The 21,862-nt window shown below is 37.1% G+C and overlaps 1 protein-coding gene across 1 annotated transcript in view; it reads right to left on the reverse strand.

Moving 5' to 3' along the window:
* The window catches only part of LOC131034219 (long chain acyl-CoA synthetase 6, peroxisomal), a 70,770-nt gene that overhangs the window by 24,221 nt on the left and 24,687 nt on the right, over positions 1-21,862 (reverse strand). Inside the window, exons 8-12 of the mRNA XM_057965611.2 lie at positions 8,335-8,379; positions 8,132-8,218; positions 7,756-7,845; positions 7,531-7,610; positions 7,329-7,422 (exon numbers count right to left, since the gene is read on the reverse strand). Coding sequence (XP_057821594.1) covers positions 7,329-7,422; positions 7,531-7,610; positions 7,756-7,845; positions 8,132-8,218; positions 8,335-8,379 — 396 coding nt within the window. The remainder of the gene's footprint in view (positions 1-7,328; positions 7,423-7,530; positions 7,611-7,755; positions 7,846-8,131; positions 8,219-8,334; positions 8,380-21,862) is intronic.

Raw genomic sequence — 21,862 nt, forward strand, 5'->3', positions numbered from 1 at the left:
GGAGGAATCTCATTTTCCTCGATGTCTTCCACGTTCTAGGGATGGAACTCAATCTACTCTCAGTTAGTCAGATGCTGCGACACTCTCCACAGTTGGATGTCACCTTCAGTTCACATCAGTGCACCATCATTGATCGAGAGACTCAGTCAGTTGTTGCAGTTGGTCTTGAGGATCATGGTCTTTTCAGACTTGCAGATTATGATGTTTCTCAAGACACTTTGGCATCAGTGATATGGGCACTTAAATGTGCGCTATCTTGCTCAACTTGCTCGGGACGCGCTTGTACTCGGATTGCCAGAGATTCAAACTCAGCAACTTGGAGTTTGTGATGCATGCCAGACTGGGAAGCAACATCGCACACCCTTCAAAAGTGGCGATTCATGGCGGGCTTCTCGAGTACTTCAACTTGTTCATGTTAATATCTGCGGCCCTATGGCTACTCCTTCTATTCTTGGGTCCAGGTATTTTATGTTGTTTGTTGATGATTTCAGTAGAAAAATGTGGGTCTATTTTCTTTCAAAGAAATTAGAAGCGTTAACTGTATTTCAGAAGTTTAAACCTCTAGTTGAAAAAGAGTCTGGGAAATCTATTATTGCTCTTAGATCAAATAATGGGGGGGAATTTTGTTCTAATGAATTCTCTAGCTTCTGTGATATTCATGGCATTAAGCACCAGTTAACCACACCCCAACAAAACAGTGTAGTTGAACGTCGGAACAGAACAATCACTGAGATGGCTAGATCCATGCTCAAACACCGACATGTTCCGAAGCAGTTTTGGGCAGAGCAGTTAACACTGCAGTCTACCTTTTGAACCAGTCACCCATTATGGTGGTCAAAGGCAAGACTCCGGAAGAGGCCTAGTCAGGTTGCAAGCCCAAAATCAGTCATCTAAAGGTTTTTGGCTCCCTTGCTTATGTTTGGATCCCTGATGCTTCACGCACCAAGTTGGATGCCAAGAGCCAGAAACTTATGCTTACTGGATACAGTAGTCTTCACAAAGCCTACCTCTTGATCGACATTGAGACATCTCGTCTCTTGTATAGTCGTGATGTAGTCTTTGATGAGAAGCGAGGACCCTTCATGCCTGTCTCTCCTGTTCCTGATTCAGCAAACCAGCAGCCTATGAAGGCTCATGATTTGGGAGTTAGACTTCCATTAGGTCCACCTGATGGGAGGGCTCCTGCAGCTCCAGTAGCTCCAGTTATCCCAGTGATTCCTGTACATACACCTCCGGCTTCTCCTGCAAGATCACCCAGATTTGCAGATGGTTCACCTGATTTTGATCTGGATTCTTCTGATGAGGAACCTAATCATAGAGCATCTCCTGATGCTAATGTTGGTCCTTCTCCTCTCTGGCCTAAATGGTGGGCCAAGACACTTGCTGATCTTCGGGATGATGAACTCATCGATGGGAGAATTGTTCAGAAAAAAGAGCAAACCTACAGGGACAGTTAATTTTGCTCTCATGGCCAACATTCACAGTGTGTTTGAACCTCACACATACTCCGAGGCCAAAGGTATTCTAGAGTGGGAACAGGCTATGCAATCTGAACGCAAAAGCCTGTTGAAGAATCACACTTGGGAACTTTCAGATCTTCCACCAGGGAAGAAACCCATTGGCTGCAAATGGATCTACAAAATCAAATACAAGTCTGATGGTACTTTGGATAAGTACAAAGCTCGCTTAGTCGCAAAGGGCTTTTCTCAACGTCAGGGCATTGATTATGAGGAGACCTTTGCTCCTACAGCAAAGATGAGCACTATCAGATTAGTCCTAGCTATGGCAACACAGTTTGGCTGGAAGGTCCATCAGATGGACGTCAAGAGTGCTTTCCTGAATGGTGACCTACAAGAAGAGGTCTACATGATGCAGCCTCCAGGTTTCAAGGTTGCAGGTAAAGAACACCAGGTTCTCAGACTGGTGAAATCTCTCTATGGTTTAAAGCAGGCCCCTAGGGCATGGTACATGAAAATTGATAAGTACCTCAATGATCAAAGCTTCAAGAGGAGTTCTTCAGACTCAAACTTGTACATCAAAACTACTAACAGTGATATCATCCTTCTGGTCATTTATGTGGATGATTTGATCATCACCGCAGTTCGACATCTTTGATTCAGGGAATCAAACAGAGTTTATGCCAGTCTTTTGACATGACTGACCTTAAGCTCATGCATTATTGCCTAGGTGTTGAGGTTTGGCAACAGCCTTCTGGTATATTCATTTCTCGGTCTAACTATGCTAGGGCTCTGTTAGACAAATTTCGTATGCAGGATTGCAAGACTGCATCTACACCTATGGAGAAAGGTCTGAAGTTATCAGCCCAGTTTGATTTTCCTCCCGTTGATGATACTACATACAAGCAACTAGTAGGTAGTCTCATCTAGCTCTCTGCTACTAGACCTGATATCAACTTCGCAGTTAGCTACATTTCACGCTTTATGACAACTCCCAAGGCTAATCATTGGATAGCCGCAAAGTGTGTGCTTCGTTATGTGAAGGGCACTATTGATTATGGAATTCTCTACTCTCTCCTCTACAGAGGCCGAATACAGAGGGGCAGTTAAGGCGGGTTGTGAAGCTATCTGGCTACGTCGGATGCTTGGGGATATGCAGATGTCACCAGCAAGACCGATCACCTTGTTTGTTGATAACGATGGCATTATCAAGTTAGCACAGCATCCAGTCTTCCATGAACGAACCAAGCATGTAGATGTTCATTGTCATTACATACGGCAACTGGTTGAAGACAGGATCATAGACTTGCAGTATGTTCCTACAACGGATAGTTTCTATTTATTGTTAATGGTTATCTACTATAATATTCTGTAAATACTTAGTTAGCTGTTAGCTAGAATAGAATGTTTCTATTCTTCACGATCATTTCCTAAGGAAACATCGTCTTTCTTCTTGTATATAAAGATCTATTGATCTCTGTTAATATTAAGCAAATATTTTACCAATTACTTCGTAATATTTTTTTGTCAACAAAAATCAAAGTTTTTTGAGAAGTTGATATCAATTTTCGTATCTCTGAATAGCAAGAGGGATAGCTTTGTTACCCAACCTCATATTGGAAGGATTGTGGTAGACTTGGTCATATCCAGAAGTTCTATAGAATCAAGGAGGGCCTCAGCAACAGGTTTGTGTCACAAAGCATTCTAAGGAGAAGGGGGCAGCCTTCCATGCATTCGTGACCAAATGACCTACAAATTATGTCACATCTTCTATAGGGTAGTTAATAGGGTGACCACAAAGGGAGAGTATTAAAATAATATTGTAATGTTTCCATAATGGTCATCTGAGTCTTGTTTATTTTCTTTTTAGAATGCTTTCCTGTGTTTCTATTCTTGATCATTTCCCTTATGGAAAGATCATCTTGTAAACTCTTTATAATGAGCCTTCAATCTCCTTTTGTAATAAACAATTTAATAAATAATATTTACATAAATGAGTTTTCACTTGACTATATGAGCTCTTAAATTGGACTCCACGCTAATTACAATTCCAAATAAAAGCCCCACCTCTTGAAAGTTGATTAAGCAACATAACATATCTCCATAAAGGAAATGCTTTAACATATTTAAATTGTTTGTTTGTTTCAATACCCACTGAACTTGAACTAATGGCCATTCCAAATAGATTGCAATTCAATGTTATAGGTGATGAAAAAAAATTAAATTAAAAAATCTATGAATAAATGCAACCCAACAATATGTATAAATTAATAAAAGTTCAAAACAAAGACCAAAAAACATTATAAAAAATCTTGAAATGTATTTCTTTTTTCCAAAAATAATTATTTTTCCTGCAACTTGAAAAAATTAATCAAATACTTGAATCATTTAAAAACTATAATAATCAATTAAAATACTTACTTAGAGGACTAATGTAATGTCCCCATTTTGAAATCGGATTTAACTAAGTGTAATGACCCTTATATTATTTCATTTATTTATATATAAATATATATGTTATTACTTTAATCATTTCAGTGTATTCTTATTATTAAAAGGATTATTATTATTCCCAAATTACTATTAAAGAATTATCCACAATTTATTATTAACTAAATATATATTATTTTACAAGACTATCCACAATTAAAAGAATCATCCACAATTTACAATTATCTAAATATTACTTACAATTAATAACATTATCCATTTTTTATTATTATTAATATCCTTGTTTATTAATATTCTTGTTTATTAATGATATCCATATGATACTGTCCATCTGTCTTGCTGATGTAACACAATCATTATATGACAGTATACATATTTGTATTAAGCAATATTATTTATTCCTTATGATTATAATCATTGATTACCATTATGATTACTATGATTATTACGGTTATGACTATTTATCCATTATGATTATTTAATTGTAATATTAATTCAACAATATTATTATCTGATTAGTAACTAACATCAGTTACGTATTAATAATCTGATCTTAGCAAAAGACGATTTGTAGTAACCCAATGATCCTATTAGAATTAACAAATCTGTTTAAGTCATGCAACGTACCAATGAAAGGAGACATTGGTTGGATAGAAAAGGACACGTCTTTAGCAAATAAAAGTATAAGAAGGCTCCCAATCATTTTGGACAGGAAAGGGGGAGTGATACAGAAATATATAAAACAAATAATACCAATAAAATTAGATCGAAACTGATATTAAGTTACAGGCAGTAACATTTTTGTTCTGGGTAGTATGCATGGTATGCACTTAATATGTATGCTTGATATATGAAGCCTGCTGATGTTCTTATAGAGGATTTAATAGTATTATAAATATTGATGATATATATAATAATTATAATTATTATAATATTTTTCGGAAACTAATCTGCAGTAATATATATTATAATAACATCTGAAAATAAATAAAAATATATAATATATATTTATAATGTCTTAATCAGATAAATAACAATATTAGCTTATAAACAGTAAGAATAATTTGTTTATACATAATTCTTGTTACTACTGTCAGTATTTAAGAAGTTGGGAATTGAAATGTTTCCAAAGAGAGGCAGTCTAAATCCAGACAATAGGTTGATTCCCAGGAGAGGGTGGGGATCAGCGTCTCAAGAACCTTGAGGGACAGAGTCCCGAGATAGGGTAAGGGCTTGGATTTGTAAACTTTGAGAGAGCCTATTGTATTTGGTATCTAAGTGCTTTGGTAATATTCACATCCTCTTCTTCCTTAAAGCTTAAGTAGTAATAAAGTTTGACACTTGCATTAAGAATTATGGAAGTATCATAGATGAGCAAGTTACTTATTAATAAAATAATTGATTGAACTATGGAATATCACTAATTTGGTGCATGTTAAGATAGAATTGTCTCCTAATCAATTAGTTTAAGTTGTAAGTACATAGAAATAGGCTAATTATGGTTAAAACAAGCCTAAACCTAGTAGGGGACATTACAACTAAATCTCCATTGTGTAATTTATATTCACCCCTTTGGCATTTTGTGATCAATCTCCTTTGAAAATACCAACTACCTTTCAAAATGCAAAACTAGCTTAGGCAAGGCAATCTCCTTCGAAAAAACCAAATAACTTTCAAAATGCAAAAATGGCTTAGCAAGGATGTGTTTTTGAGAAATGGTGTTGTGTATAGAATGTGAGGAGCAAATTTAGGTTTAAGCAACTTTTTCAGGTTTCATTTTGTATTTTTTATTAAAAAATGGTTTTAATTTTGTTTAATTGTGCTGTTTCACATTTTGGCACCTACAACAACAACCAAGCCACCTCTGGCTCCCTATGTGTACAACAAGGTGGTCAGGTTGCTCCCTGGCCGTTCCTGGGGCAGCCAAGATGCTCACTAGCCGCTCTCAAGGTGCTTGTGCTCCCAAGACGTCTCAAAATCGTCTAGGACTCAGAACTCAAGTACTCGGCAACATAGCTCAAATGTTCTACATCACTCCATGTGTCTCTAATCCATCCAGCCACCATCATGTGTCACACTTCTTTTCTATCCTTTTAGGCTTCAATACTATGCATTGAAGTAGCCCAAACATCCTTAATCTCAAGAAACAAATATTTTCTTTACCCCTTTTATTTTTCTGACTTTGTGTCACAAAACCATTTAGTTAATTACATTTTGACCTCTGTGAAATTCCTTATGTTCATAGGACCACCCCAATAGTTCTGTAATCACACCAACAAAAAAAATTCCAACCTCCATTGATTATAATGTCACCTCTTGTTATGACCAGCTGTTTTGGCAATGTCAAAATAGTTTGTCCCGGACTCCAATTTGTCAACAACTGACTTTTCTGGAATCCTGAGACTCTCCTGACCCTTTTTGGGTCAGCAAAATCCTGATGAAAACATTATAATAGTTTAAAACTTTTAAATTTAAATCAATGAATAAGATAGTTGCTAGTAGTTGTCAATCCAATTATTGAACAAATAAAAGTAAGCAGGACTGAGAGTAAAAAAGGTGATGACAAGAAGGTGATCATGCCCAAGAATTGGCAAGAATCCCAGTAAAGACCAGAATGAGCTGAAGGTGGAGTTAATAAAAGCAAAGGATGAAAGCATGTCAACCACAATAATATAGCAGTCAGCAAAGCAACGGAAATTTTTCACGCAGAAATCATAAATGCACTTGAGGCAATAGGAATATAATGTGAAAATAGATTACGAGCTCACTTTTTACGTTAAACATGTAACCAGCATTCCATTTGACATTGTGGTTAACAGTTGGTGGTTAGGTGCATGAACCTTCATAACCACATATGCGGTGTTGTAAATATGAAACAGGAGAATGATGTAAGTGGCGGCAAGCTACATTTGGAAATATGCGTGGATGACAGTTAGTGAGAATGACGAATACGTGGCAGCAAGCCACATTTAAAAAATATTTACAATTATACTGTATATAATATTTAAATATTTTCTTTCCAGCATTCTCATTTCTTTGTGCATAAGCAACCTTTCTAACACAAAGAGGTATATTAGCTAATAGAGTAAACAGATTCATTACCTATGATGTTTGTTTAATGTAATGTAAATGTTTAATCAAAAATTAGTTTGTTAGTTGTAAGTACCCACTAATCCATGACACTGAATGGTTAATATATCAGGTAACAACAATCAGTTCTAAGTACATTGTATGCAGGACTCATCCTCTAGAAGCAATTCAAAGGAGACGAAAAATTAATATACAATGTGCTCAGCATTTAATCTGATGCCTACCATTTTCCTTTTTTCTGTAAAAACGGCACACATACCAATCAAAAAATTGCAGATGCTACAGAGCAATAGAGAATTTAAAAATAAACCAACATAGAAATTTTCATACCCCTTGGTAAAATCCGATTGCAGCTCCACTGAAAGTCATACCAAGGGTGTTTAGCCTTTCATAAATGTGTGCTAATGGAAGATAAGAGATGTAGCTGGAAATCCAACAAGAATATTGGTTACAAGACTCAGAAAATCAAAGAAAATGGTACTTCCTCTGTTCTTGAACAATACTGTAAGTCTGAAACAAATAAAGAACATACACATCCACAGAAGAGAGTTTAATTGAAAGCAATGAAGCAGCCAGGCTAGCAATAAGGTTTCCATGTGTTAATATTGCTCCCTGCATCAAACAAAATAGAAGAATACATAATATTTTAATAGCATTGCAAAGTCATAAAGTAGCTGCAGACAAGAATTGGGGACACTTTTCCTGAAGGTTAAATCAGAGAAAAAAAATTTGCTATGTCAAATCAAAATAGTACTACCTTAGGAGTTCCAGTTGTGCCACTTGTGTAACAAATTGTAGCAACATCTGCTGGCAATGGGGGCCGAAATGGTTGAGGATTGGAATGACCCTAGTAAACAACCAGCAAATTCCAAAAAGTTCACTTAACGAATGTAAATTTAATAATCATCCACTAACTCTAGCATTTACCAATTATCAACTACTCAAAGTTTAAATCAATCATCTAGATATTCTTGTCCTACATATTTTTGTTACAGAAACCGATTTATTTTCTTCTATGTTTGTGCTACTAAATCTTACGAGTTTAAAAAACAGACAAATGATAACTTGACGACTTTCAATAAAACAAACAAATTTATAACATTTACACCAACATAAGTCAAAATGCATTGTACCTGATCTTGTAAATTGGAATAAGAGATGACCCCTACTCCACCTTTGGATTGAACAGAAGCCATATGTTGTTCTGTCCCACCAATCACCTATAAAATAAACCACAATAAAGTCTATCTAGAGGCATAAAGTTGTTCAGACATATCCAAGAGATCAATTTACTCGCCAATATGGAAGCGGAAAGGACAAGATATTCAAAGATTACCACAATAAGACGAAGTGAGGGAAGATCCGATAAAAAGCTTAGTATCTGCATCAGAAGAAGGAAAACAATGCTGTAAAGGTGACAGTAAAAATTTCAACTGGCAACATAAAAGCTAATAATAATTTGTTTATGAAATGTATCAAAGAAGACATATATGCAATGCTAATAGAAGCTCCTTGCTTTCATTAAAATGATAACCTCAAGATTATGAATCAAATAAAAACTTGATCAAAAAAGTAAATGTGATGCAGATGCTCACTCAATGAAACAAGAAACCTGTATACCTAGTTAGATAAAAAAAAACTCATTGCAGGAATTAATTGAAGAGATAGGATGGCTCTTATGAAAGGACGTTGTTAGTTTAGTATAGAATAATTGGAAACAGAATTTCGAGGTGAAGAACCTGTTAGCATTGTATTATATGTTGTCATTGATGTCAAATCCTCTAGTCTAGAATAAGTCCAGATGTGGTATGATAAGCAGGACTGATTGGTTTAGGTATGTTGTGCATTTGGAGGTTTCCCGGTTTCACCGGATGCATTTGGTATCTCGGAAGATGTTTCTCGATATTATCTTTGGGTTTGGACTTTGGATTGGTCTGGAGCTCGAGGCCTTGGACCGGATATTGAGACTATATAACATGCGGATGCATTTTGGGTCCGGCTTTGGTATTGTATGTAGCGTGGTGATATGTTCGATGAGGAACAATGTGATATGGTCCACTTCTCATTCCTTACCACCACCAGAATGTCTAGTGGAGACCTATTTTAGATCTTTGTCTTAGCCAACATTCAGAATTATGATTTTCAGAGACAGTATATATAGAAGTTTCATTTGATGAGTTGATGTGTCGCTTTGTGTGTTGAAGACATGTGAGATTGAAAGAATCCAGTAGTTGTGTGCATAGTTGAAAAACTCGGACTCGGCAATGACTCGGCAAGCCCAATTTCTTTTTAAAACTCGGGACTCGCCAAAACTTGGGGAAAAACTCAGCTATACTCGGCAACTTTATCGAACATTTGAAAAAGACATTTTTTTTAAAATATCATTCAAAAACGCACATTTACACCAAATTTGTATAGCATATATTGATTTCCATGATATATAAATCAAAGTCTGAGTTAAATACATAGCATAAACCAAAAAACAAGTGCAACATGTGAATAATTCAATACATATCAATGTATCATAGTGACATAGAGTCATAGACCACAAAACAACAACCTCTAAAATTCTGATTACATATCAAGTTCAAGTTTTGGTATCAATGAAAATGAGAAATCATAAATTGTGCCTACGACTAAAGCTCAAAACAGATTGTTGCCGCTGGGGGGGTGGTGCTGAAGCAGTGGCAACATCCTCAATAGGTGCCTCTTCTGCATGATCAACCTCACACTCCTCCTCGTCACATGCTGCCACTTCCGCATCCCATTCCTCTCCTGCCCTCTCCAACTCATCTAGCTGCTCATCAGTAAGGAATGGATCCAAATCATTATCAACATCATCAGGAGCAGCAATCCATTCTGCTGAATATGGATCAATGTCATCCAAGTCAAGTGCCTCATGTGAATCTTGCCCTTTCACCTTCTTCTCATGCAATCGAAGGTTGTACCGCACATAGACAAGATCATTCAAGCGTTGATGAGTCAACCTATTGTGCTTTTTTGTGTGGATGGCCTCAAAAACACTCCAGTTGCGCTCACAAACAGAAGCACTACAAGGCTGCGATAATATGCGGATGGCAAGCTTTTGAAGATTAGGTGTTGTGGCACCACAATCTTCCTACCACAAATCTGCAAGAATAAAAAATGTCATTCTGCACGACATTCTGCACTCTCAAGTCCATCACCACCTCATCCAACATGTTGCACAAGGTCTTTGCATTCTTCACTTCATTGGAGGCATCAATTGATTTTAAAAATACTGATTGTCCCCCTGAAGCAGCTAGAAAGTTGATGAGTGTCCTATTCCTACCATCTGTCCACCCATCAGAAAGAATGGTGCAGCCATTCTTTTCCCAAACACTCCTTTGCTCTTCCACTAATGCATGAGGGTTTTGGACCTCATCCTACAATAACAGCCCACTCATCTCATAACGACTTGGGGACTTGAACCCCTTACCTGCCACAGTCAATGCGGTGACCAATTGGTCCTAATATGGACTAGAAACAACATTGAATGGAATATCATTGTAGATCCAAAATCTAGCACACACCACCTTTACCCGTTGGTGAGCCTCTTTATTCCATGCAATGCCTAGCAATCCAAGTTGTGCACCAGGAGTGTTACGTGGAACAAAGTAGTTTTCCATATGGCTGCCCACACATCCTGTTCCTCGTATCCGTGGCCCAAGGGAAGAACTAGATGCTCCCACATCTGTATGTGACCCCATAGAGCTCAAATCTGCCCTTGGAGCTGCCATTGCCTCTATTGTTCTCTTTTTTGTTGCCTTCCTTTGATCATATGCTTCAAGTGTTGCTATTGCATCCCTCGTAGCCTCTTCAGGACATTTCAAACATATTCTGGTATCTAGGCATTCAATCTTTGCAAGGTGATATTTGAACCTATTGATGCCACCTTTTATAATCTTGGTGCAATGGTTACAAAGGACGTCTCCTCGTTTTGGACCTGGTGTACCATGTTTCCAATAAGGGTCTCTCTTTCTGCCAGTTGGCCCACCACCTCCACCTTTAGAAGCCATTTTCTTTCAGAAAAATGAGAGGAGAACCTAGCAAAACAAAGAGAATACATTTAGACATATGCAGATGAAAAATAGTACAACTACAGGTTAACTAATAAAAACAAAAATTTGTATCCAAGCTCCAAAATTCCTAGAGGCTAGCTATATTACTAATTTTCTTACATTTCTAAATGTTGCATTATTACTAATTTTCTGATCATTATTGTTTGACAGTCAAACAATAATGATCAGAAAATTAGCAATAATGCAACATTTGATCTCTTTATTTTGATCATCTCCGATTCTCCACATACTAACTGTTATTTAATAATAAATATAATATTATAATCTGCGATTCTCCAGTGTTATTGCATTCGAGGTCAACATTCTAAAGGAATTCATATCACTTTTCTTTCAAACGTGTTGATTGGAATGGATTTTTGGACTGAAAAACCTTTCAAATATAAATTCGATGACTTCTAAGACATTTTCTAAATTAACTGTGTTCTAGATTCTAAATGCTACGAAGTTTGTCGGCTGAAAATCAAGAGCGTAAATTTATAAATATTAAAACTTGTAGTTCGAACTTTGAACTTCGCGTTTACTATGCTTCACGTCGGCTTAACTTTTGTGCTGGAAAATCACAGAAACACCCTCTTCATGTCCTGCAATCCTTTGGTTTATTCGTGCCTTGGAAAATGACAAAAACGCCGAATTTTAACAAGACAATGTAAAATAAAAATTAGGTTTCTCATTTTGTTGCACTTTATTTATTTTTACCGCCGAATTTTCCGCCAGTTTTTAGCAATTTTCAGCGATTTTTTGGTATTTAATCGCCACGAGTGACTCGCGGCCTGAAATGTCTCGCGATTACTTGCGAGTTAATCACTGGTTGTGTGAGTATAGTGTTGCGGACTGTCACCGAAAGCAGTTCTAGCAGTTTTTGTGATGGATTCTCTTTATCTTTCTTTCTTCTTCGACAGTTAGCCTTTCAAGGTAGTGAGCCCACCTGCAGTGAGCATATCGGCAATGAGTCCACCTGCAGTGAGCACCTTGGCAGTGAGCCACCCTTTGTAAAAATCACCTTAACCGGTGTTTATATATTGAAAATTAGCATTCTCCGTAGTTTTTCCCTTCTTGGGTTTTCCACATAAAATCTGGTGTTTCTTGTGTCTATTCTAATTCTTGCATGCGTTTTCAAGTTCCATTAATTATATTTATTATTCTAGATTTGTGCGTTAAGGTTAAAAAAAAAAAATTTACTATCAACTAATTCACCCCCCCCCCCTCCCTCTTAGTTGCTTGGATATTCAACAATTGGTATCAGAGTTGTGGTTCCTTGATATAAAGCTTAACCACTTGAGGTAGATCCTAATCCGATGGCACACAAATTATCCATTCCTATCTTTGATGGATCTGATTATAGCTTCTAAAAAATGAAGATGAGAGGATATTTGGTTTCTCTAGGTTACAATATTTGGAAGGCTGTGGAGACTAAGTATGTTCTACCGGCAAATGGTCTTAATACTCCGAATGAGATTCAAGCTTATGAAGAAAATGAAAAGGCGAGGTATGTTATCTTCAGTGCACTATCAAAACTTAATTGACTAAGGTTATCTCTTTGAATACTGCTCATGAAGTTTGGCAGAAACTGAAAGACATCTATGAAGGGAATGAGAGAGTTAAGCTGAAAAAGAGGTTAACAGCCAAGAGAAGATATGAAAACCTGAGGATGGAAAAAGGAGAAGATATTGTGAGCTATTTTGAGAAGGTTTATACTGTAGTGAATGAGATCAGAAAACTCTGAGGCACCTTGAGTGATGAAGATGTGATTGACAAGATTCTGATGACATTACCGGTAAGCTGCAATGATAAGATCTCAGTGATTGAAGAAACTTACGATCCAAAGAAATTCACCAAAGAGCAACTGTTTGGTACCCTGACTGCATTTGAAGTAAGGAAGTTTGGAAAGGACAAAGACAAATCAAAGACCATATTCAAGGCATCTGAAGACGGTCCCAATGATGAAGAGAGCCTGGATGAGGTTGAAGCAAACTTTGTGAGAAAGCTGAAGAAAGGCACTAGCAAATACAAAGGTATGTTACCCTTTCTATGTTTTAGATGTAGTAAGATTGGTCATATTGCAACTAGATGTTTGGAAAAGGGAAATAGACAGAAGTTTAAGGAAAACAAGGGAAAGTTCAATAAGAAGGCATATTATGTTAAAGATGACGCTGATATTTCAGAAGATGAATCAGACTATGAGGATGGTGATTGCTTGTTTTTGGTAGAAAAGGATGTTCCTAAGTTTGATATTTCTAAGACTATTGCTAATGCATTTCATGGTAGGAGAGATAAGAATGAATGATTGATTGACAGTGGATGCTCAAATCATATGACCAGTGATAAAAGTAAATTCATATAGCTTGAAAAATATGATTGAGGTTCAGTTAGATTTGGAGATGATCAGACAACACAAATTGTTGGTATTGGTTCAATTACTTTTGATGGAAAACATAACACTGTCAAAGTTTATTTTGTGAGGGGTTTGCATCATAATCTCTTGAGTGTTGGACAAATGTGCGAAAATGGATACAATGTTGTTTTTCAGGACAATGGATGTGAGATCCGAAAGGAGTCCAGAACGGTTATTGCAGTTGGAAGAAGAACAAATGGAAATATGTACCAGTTGGAAGGAGCTACAAAACACTGCTTGATATCACAACTTGATGGCAATTGGCTATGGCACCGGAGGATGTGTCATATCAATTTTGATAACTTGGTACAGATTAGTTCAAGGAGTGCAGTAAGAGACTTGCCCAGATTGATTAAACCAGAGAACACATCTGCAGGGAATGTCACACTGGAAAACAAACTAGAAGCACATTCAAAGGAAAGGAGTATGCGTCCACCAGGTTACTGGATTTGGTTCGCACAGATCTCTGTGGCTCGACCCAGACAAGGAGCCTACTGTTGGCATTATACACTCAGATGAGAATAGTTGATGTTGTCATTGATGGCAACCAACTGGTAACATGGTTCACAGGCTATACCGACGACGGACATCATCTACCGGCACCAGCAGGCACTACAAGGGTTATTCACACCGGCATCCAGTTACACTGGTAGCAAATCCTATCGGCACTCCAAGCCGACTTGGAAATAATATTGTTTTGTATTGTAATATATTTGTATAGCCGACATGATGTATTGTAAAGACTCATATATGTATGAGATCTTGTAGGTCATTTTGAAGTGTAATTAGGTAATGTAAGGAAGCGATATATGAGATGTTATAGGTTATAATAGCAAAAAAACTATATATGATTTTGATGTATTTATCTTATCAACGAATAAGAGCAGAGCACAGCGAAGCAAGGTTTTGGCAGAGGTATGAGACAGAGCTTAAAACAGTACTGAATCCAACATTGCAAATGCTATTTTGAGCAGTACATTATTATTGGATTTAACCATCCAATTGTAGCCAGTGGGACTCCATTTTGTGTTGAGCAGTGAGCTCTAAGTTGTTGGCCTTCCTGCATGTGTAGGCCCCTATTGTAAAAGTAATATTTATTCATAGTGGCCAATGAGTAAATATTGTGGGTCACAAATCCCACCGAGGTTTTTCCCTTATCGGGTTTCCCCGCCAAAAATGTTTGTGTTAAGGTGTGCATTGATGGTTATACTTTTGTTTCATCTATCAATTAGACACTGATTCACCCCCCCCCCTCTCAGTGTCTTTGGGACTGTCCTAGCATCTAACAATTGGTATCAGAGTCTGGTCCTCTATTTGCAGAAGCCTAATAGCTTGAGGAAGATTCTGAAACTAGTACCGATGGAAAGTTTGAGACAACAGTTGGAAGGAGCTCTTGAAGATTTTGATGCAGAAAAATTGAAGAATATCAAATTGGAAGATGAACTCAGAACTGCTCGGGAATTCATCAAAGCACTTCAAGAAAACCTGGTGATAGCAAAGAATAAGAGAAAAGAATTACATGTGCAATTGCAAAACCAAGATGATGAAGAAAAGGAAACTCGTAGAGATATTGCAGAAAAACTGAGACAAGAGAACACTAACATGAAGAATGAGATGCAAGATTTAACCATGAGACTATGCAAGGATATTGAAGATAGAAAGAGGAATGAAGAAGATTTGGCCAGAAGACTTAATGAAAGATCGACCTGTCAATGCCCAATACAACCACTAGACTTATAGAAGCCACAGGAGGTTGTTAAACCATGTCGCGAATCCTCGCGAGGGATGCTGGCCCACTACCAACAATCCCCCTCCCAGGGTCACGCATCGCAACCTGTGTGATTCGAACCTGTGACCAAGCTCTAACCACTTGTTACAAGCTAGGGTTGTCGTTGCACCAAAAGATCGACCTGTCAATGCCCAATACACCCACTAGACTTATAGAATCCAAGGGAGGCTGTTAAACCATGTCACGAATCTCCGCGAGGGACGTTGGCCCACTGCCAACAGAATCTATAAGGCTCAGTTATGAAAATGATATGCTCAAAACAGCTTTGATTCACATGCATCATGACAAAGAGGAACTTATGAGACAAGTTAGCACTTTGGAAGGTGAGTTGGTCACTGCAAATGAATACAAAGACAAATTCAAGAAGAGTTCAGATAAGCTTGATGATATGCTGAAAAGTCAGAAACTGATGGAGAAATAGTTGGACTTGGATTTGAACATGGAGAAAGTTTCGGGACTGCAAACAATCATGATCACAACAAATCGGTAAGACAGCCTAATGCTTATAAATTCAATGGCAAATGTTTTAATTCAAATTTGGTCATAGAGAAAATCAGTGCAGATTTAGGAATAATTAGAATACAAACTCATCCACCGGTCAATGTTCCAAATGCAACAAAAATGGTCATAACTCGGACAATTGCAGAATGAAGGTGAAATGCTATGTTTGTGGTAGATTTGGACATCTATCTAATCAATGCAGAACTCAAACCGGTCAAAGTTATGGAAAAGCTATTCAGAGGAACAATGTAACTTGTTATGCATGCAACAAGATTGGGCATATTGCACAATTTTGTAGAAGTAAGACTGTACCGACCAACAACAAAGGATCTGATGACAAAGGTAAAGAAAAGGTGAACGAAATCAAGCAAGAATTTTCTAAACAATGGATCAGGAAGAGAGATCAAAGAAATGATGAATCTGTCTCTGCACCGATAGAACAGGTCAATCCTACACCGGCAAGAGATTCTTCATCCAACTAAGGAATAATCCTTAGGGGTAAGGCAACTAATTGAAAATCATGCATTTACCCTCGGTGGTAAGAAGTTATAATTCTTCTTTACCGACAGATGTGTGGAGTTTTCACTTCACCGGCAAAGCATTTATTGCGGCTGTAAGTTAACTTTTTGGTTATAAAGGCACTGTAACTTCTCATTTCATCTCACCAAGCATTCAAGCATTCGAAGAGAGCGAAATTGAGCAAAGGCATCCCAAAGGCGAAGCAGAAGCAGAAGCAAAAACTGGAACAGAAACAGGGCACGAACAGAATATATCTGAACCAGCAGATATAAAGACAGAAAGTAAGGTTGAGGACAAGACAGAAGAAGTGGTCAAGGTAACTGTGTAGACTTCCAGAGAAGAAAAGAAACCAATTGCAGAACCAAGCACTCCGCCTAGCACTTCTACTATGGATTATAGACCAACGAATGTTACAGATGTACTTTTAGATTCAATAAAGAAGATAACAGAATGCAATGCCTTAGCATTTAAGGCTATTGATGATTCTTTACCAATTTTGCAGATGATTGCACTAACGTGCAAGGTTGATCACATTGTTGGGTCTATAGGTAAATTGGACACATTGTCCAGATTCATTGCTTCTAACATTCAAACTATGGATAAAATAAATGAAGAGACCATTAAGGAAAGAGTGAATAAGGAGGAGGATAATTTCTTTGACAAAACAATAAATGACTATATATAACAGATTGATTCTTTGTTACCGGCATTGAATTCCACCATTCTGGAATACAAAGAGTTGAATAGGGAAGCATGTAAGCCTCACCATCTAACCGAGGATATTGATGAGGAAATACGGAAAACACAAAAGGAAATTGATGATATAGCTGATGATATGATTGGTTCTTTGGAACTTACTTCAGTTTTGGATCAGGAAATGGCAATCTATGAAGAGAAGATTGAGAAATTGGAAAGGGAGAAGCAAGGCTAAGAATGAAAACCCGAGAGTTGAAGAACAAGCTTGGTCCTAGATTGGACAACTTATTAACACACTGGAATGAGCTGTCTAAAGCGACTATTCAAGGAGAAAGATCACCGGAGCAACATATGCATTATCTCACTGGTATGATCCGGCAGACAGAGACTGTAATTTCTGACAGTACTAAGTTTTTGCAAGTTCTTAACTTAGTTTTGACAGACATTTTCTAGATTGTACATAACCGGCTACAAGTTTCTAGGTAAATTTTTGAATTTTTTATTCTTTTGAAATCCTTTGTCATTGATATCAAAGGGAGAGTAGTGTAATGAGAAAAATGTACAGAAGGAGATCATTTGCTCAGGGGGAGCACTATCAGTTTTTAAACTTCATTTTGGATATCAGTTTTTGGATTTTTCTCATGAGTGTTGCTATCAATGCCAAAGGGGGAGATTGTTGGCATTATACACTCAGATGAGAATAGTTGATGTTGTCATTGATGGCAACCAACTGGTAACATGGTTCACAGGCTATACCGGCGACAGACATCATCTACCGGCATCGGCAGGCACTACAAGGGTTATTCACACCGGTATCCAGTTACACCGGCAGCAGATCCTATCGGCACTCCAAGCCGAATTGGAAATAACATTGTTTTGTATTGTAATATATTTGTATAGCCGACATGATGTATTGTAAAGACTCATATATGTATGAGATCTTGTAGGTCATTTTGAAGTGTAATTAGGTAATGTAAGGAAGTGATATATGAGATGTTATAGGTTATGATAGCGAAAAAACTATATATGCATTTTGATGTATTTATCTTATGAGCGAATAAGAGCAGAGCAAAGCGAAGCAAGGTTTTGGCAAAGGTATGAGACAGAGCTTAAACCGGTACTAAATCCAGCATTGCAAATACTATTTTGAGCAGTACATTATTATTGGATTTAACCATCCAATTGTAGCCAGTGGGACTCCATTTTGTGTTGAGCAGTGAGCTCTAGGCTGTTGGCCTTCTTGCATGTGCAGGCCCCTATTGTACAAGTAATATTTATTCATATTGGCCAGTGAGTAAATATTGTGGGTCACAAATCCCATCGAAATTTTTCCCTTACTGGGTTTCCTCGTCAAAAATATCTGTGTTATAGTGTGCATTGATGGTTATACTTTTGTTTCTCTTTACTACATTATTATTTGTTTACCGCTATATTAATTTGGGTTGTAAATTTGCAAATAAGTTTAAATCTTTCATCTACCGGTTAGACATTGATTCACCCCCCCCTCTTAGTGTCTTTAGGACTGTCCTAGCATCTAACACCTACAAGGTGAAAGGTATTTCATGTTACTAATTGATGATTATTCTAGAATGACTTGGGTTGCATTTCTAAGAGAGAAATCCGAAGCATTAGAAAAGTTTAAGATATTCAAGGCAAAAGTTGAAAATGAAGTTGACAAGAAAATAAAGTGTTCAAGGTCTGACAAAAGAGGAGAATTCAGTAGTACGATGTAGATGAAAGAATGAACCGGACTATACAACAAACAACCAGAACCATGATAAAAGGAGCAAAGTTACCAGAAGTTTATTGGAAAGAAGCAGTTCATACAGCAACATACACACTTAACAGAATTTTGTATCGAAGAAATTATGGTAAGAAATCTTATGAACTATGGTATGGCAGAACTCTGACAATGAAATATTTCAAAGTTTTTGGAAGCAAGAGCTATATCCGAAGAGATGAGGACAATCTTGAAAAGTTTGACGATAGAGCAAATGAAGGTATATTCTTGGGTTATTCAACAAAGAGCAAAGCATATCGATGTTTCAACAAACGATTGAATAAGATTGTTGAAAGTGCAAGTGTAAAAGTTGATGAGAATACTTCAAAGGATTCAAAGATAGCAATAGGATATGAATCAGATGAATCCAGAGAAAAGGAAAAGGAAGAAGAAAGGAGTGAAGAAAAGAATGATCAAGATGCTCTGGCATCTGCATCCAAGACTCCAAGGTCTGTCAGAAAGAATCACTCAGAAGAACAGATCATCAGAGATAAGAGCAAAGGAGTTATCACAAGAAGCAAAGCAGCTCAAGAACAGGTCTTACTGTGTTTGCTATCTGAAATTGAGCCAAAGACAGTAGAAGAAGCTTGTAATGATCAGAACTGAATGAAGGCAATGAAAGAGGAACTAGATCAGATTGAGAAAAAATGGGCATGGGAATTGGTCAGCAGACGGTTAGAAGAATGTGATTGGAACTAAATGGGTATTCCGGAACAAGATGGATGAAGATGGAAAGGTTGTAAGGAATAAGGCAAGGTTGGTTTGCAAAGGATACACTCAAATTGAAGGAATTGACTTTGATGAAACTTATGCCCTGGTTACAAGAATGGAAGCAATCCGGATGTTCCTAGCGTTTGCAGCATTCAAGGACTTCATAGTTTATTGGATGGATGGGAAATCAGCATTTCTGAATGGAGAATTGAAAAAGAGGTATACATTAAAAACCGGAAGGATTCAAATTGAAGGATGATCCAAACATTGTTTGCAGATTGAGAAAGGATTTGTATGGACTAAAACAAGCTCCTAGAGCTTGGTATGGGAGATTAGACAAGTACCTAACTAATCAAGGTTTTCAAAAGGGTTCATCAGACAGCAACTTGTACTTCAAGACAGGTTCAGTTAAAATTCCTATTGTGGTAGTATATGTTGATGATATAATCTTTGGAGGAAGTGAAGACATGTGTAGAAAATTTGTTGTTGAGATGCAGAAAGAATTTGAAATGTCCATGATTGGTGAGTTAAACTTCTTTCTTGGATTGCAAGTTAATGAGATTGATAAAGGAATTTTCATTTCTCAATCCAAGTATGTCAAAGAACCGTTGAAGAAGTTTGGGTTTGAGAATTCCAAACCGGTATGTACACCTATGACTACCAAATGCAAGTTAACTAAGAATGACAAATCACCTAAGGCAGACGCTAGTCGGTACAAGTCAATGATTGGAAGACTGTTATATCTGACTACTACCAGACTGGATACCATGTATGCAGTATGTTTGGCAGCAAAAACCGAAAGAATCACATGTTGTGGCAGTGAAAAGGATTTTCAGATATCTTAAAGGTACACAAGAATTTGGTTTGTGGTATCCCAGGAACTTAGATTTTACCCTCACAGCTTATACAGATGCAAACTGGGCCGGAAGTGTGGATGACAGAAAAAGTACAAGTGGAGGAGCATTCTTTCTTGGCTCCCGATTGAAAAATAAAATTGAATGAATGATTCAATAATCGGATAATCTATTCAACAATATACAAGCGTATATAAAGAGATTACAAGGACGACGTTCTAAATTAAGAACAAGTCATTTAAAGTGAACTACTAAAAAGTTAAATGCTAAATAAAGCTTAAAAGCTAATTAACTAAAAAGAAAAAGTTAAATGCTAAAAAAGCTTAAAAGCTAATTAACTAAAAAGCTAAATGACCATTAAACAAGGAACTAAATATAGGTGACTAAAATATAATTAAATATTCTAATACCCTCCCTTAATGGTCATTTTATCTACTAACTACCCTACAGAAGACACTGCAGGTGTTTTGATCACAAATGAAAAGAACACTCTGCTGTGGTGGAGACCCTCCCTGGATCTGAAAAAAGTGTTAATGACCAAGAATACCAAAATCCATCCAACTTGACGTTGGGTAACCAAACTGAAACCTGAAACCATGATTTTGAGGAAAAATCGACAAACCCTTTTGCAGAAGAGTATCAACTCCAAAACTGACTGCAAGATACCACGGTTGCAGATGTTCACCCTGGAAGGTGCAACCTAGACTAACTGCAACAAAGCACGATTTTTGAGGAAAAAACCGTCAAACCCTGAAATGGGAATCCTCAAAAAGAGAATTTACGATTTTGAGGAGAAAATCGAAAAACCAAGAAATTTGAGGGGTTACAAATCATCGTTTTTGTGGAAAAAAAGGGTAAAACCCAGATAACTAAAATCTTACGCGAATATCGCGGATTACAGATGAGATAAATTTAAAGGGAAAATTATAAACCCTCCCATGATTTTTTGTGGAAAAAATCAAAAAACCGACAAACAATTTTTCAAGAAAAAATTGTGAAAACCCTGGGACCTGTAAGACAAGGTCTAGCCTAAATCAATCTGATCAAGGCAACGATATTCAGATATCGTGAACATGAACTATTTCCAGGTGCTGTGACAGTTGTTGAACTTTTGTCTATGTTCCAACATGATGTTAGTCAAAAATGCCATCACAAAAATGGAGGTTGAACGAGGTCAACCTAGTGAAAGCATGAGACAGAAGAATCTGATTCAAAAATCAGAATAGAAGCAGCTGCACAAAAAATCTGAAACCCTCGAGGAAAATTCTAGCACAAATTCCAAGGTGCAAATTTCAAGGTTTGGAAGAAACCCAGAAATTAAAATTTTCTGCACACTTAAAACAGCATAAATGGTGCCCAAAAAACAGCAAACATCCCAACGTCCACAAAAATAGCAGAAATTGTGAACTGTTTTTAAATTCCAAGGCAAATTTGCTGGCACAAAATTTGAGGTGCGGAAAACAAGGCACCCAGAAAAATCTGAGACCAACCCAAAAAATCTCTCGAAAACCCACCAAGAATC

Source organism: Cryptomeria japonica, chromosome 3 (assembly GCF_030272615.1).
Source record: "Cryptomeria japonica chromosome 3, Sugi_1.0, whole genome shotgun sequence".
NCBI classification, from domain to species: domain Eukaryota; kingdom Viridiplantae; phylum Streptophyta; class Pinopsida; order Cupressales; family Cupressaceae; genus Cryptomeria; species Cryptomeria japonica.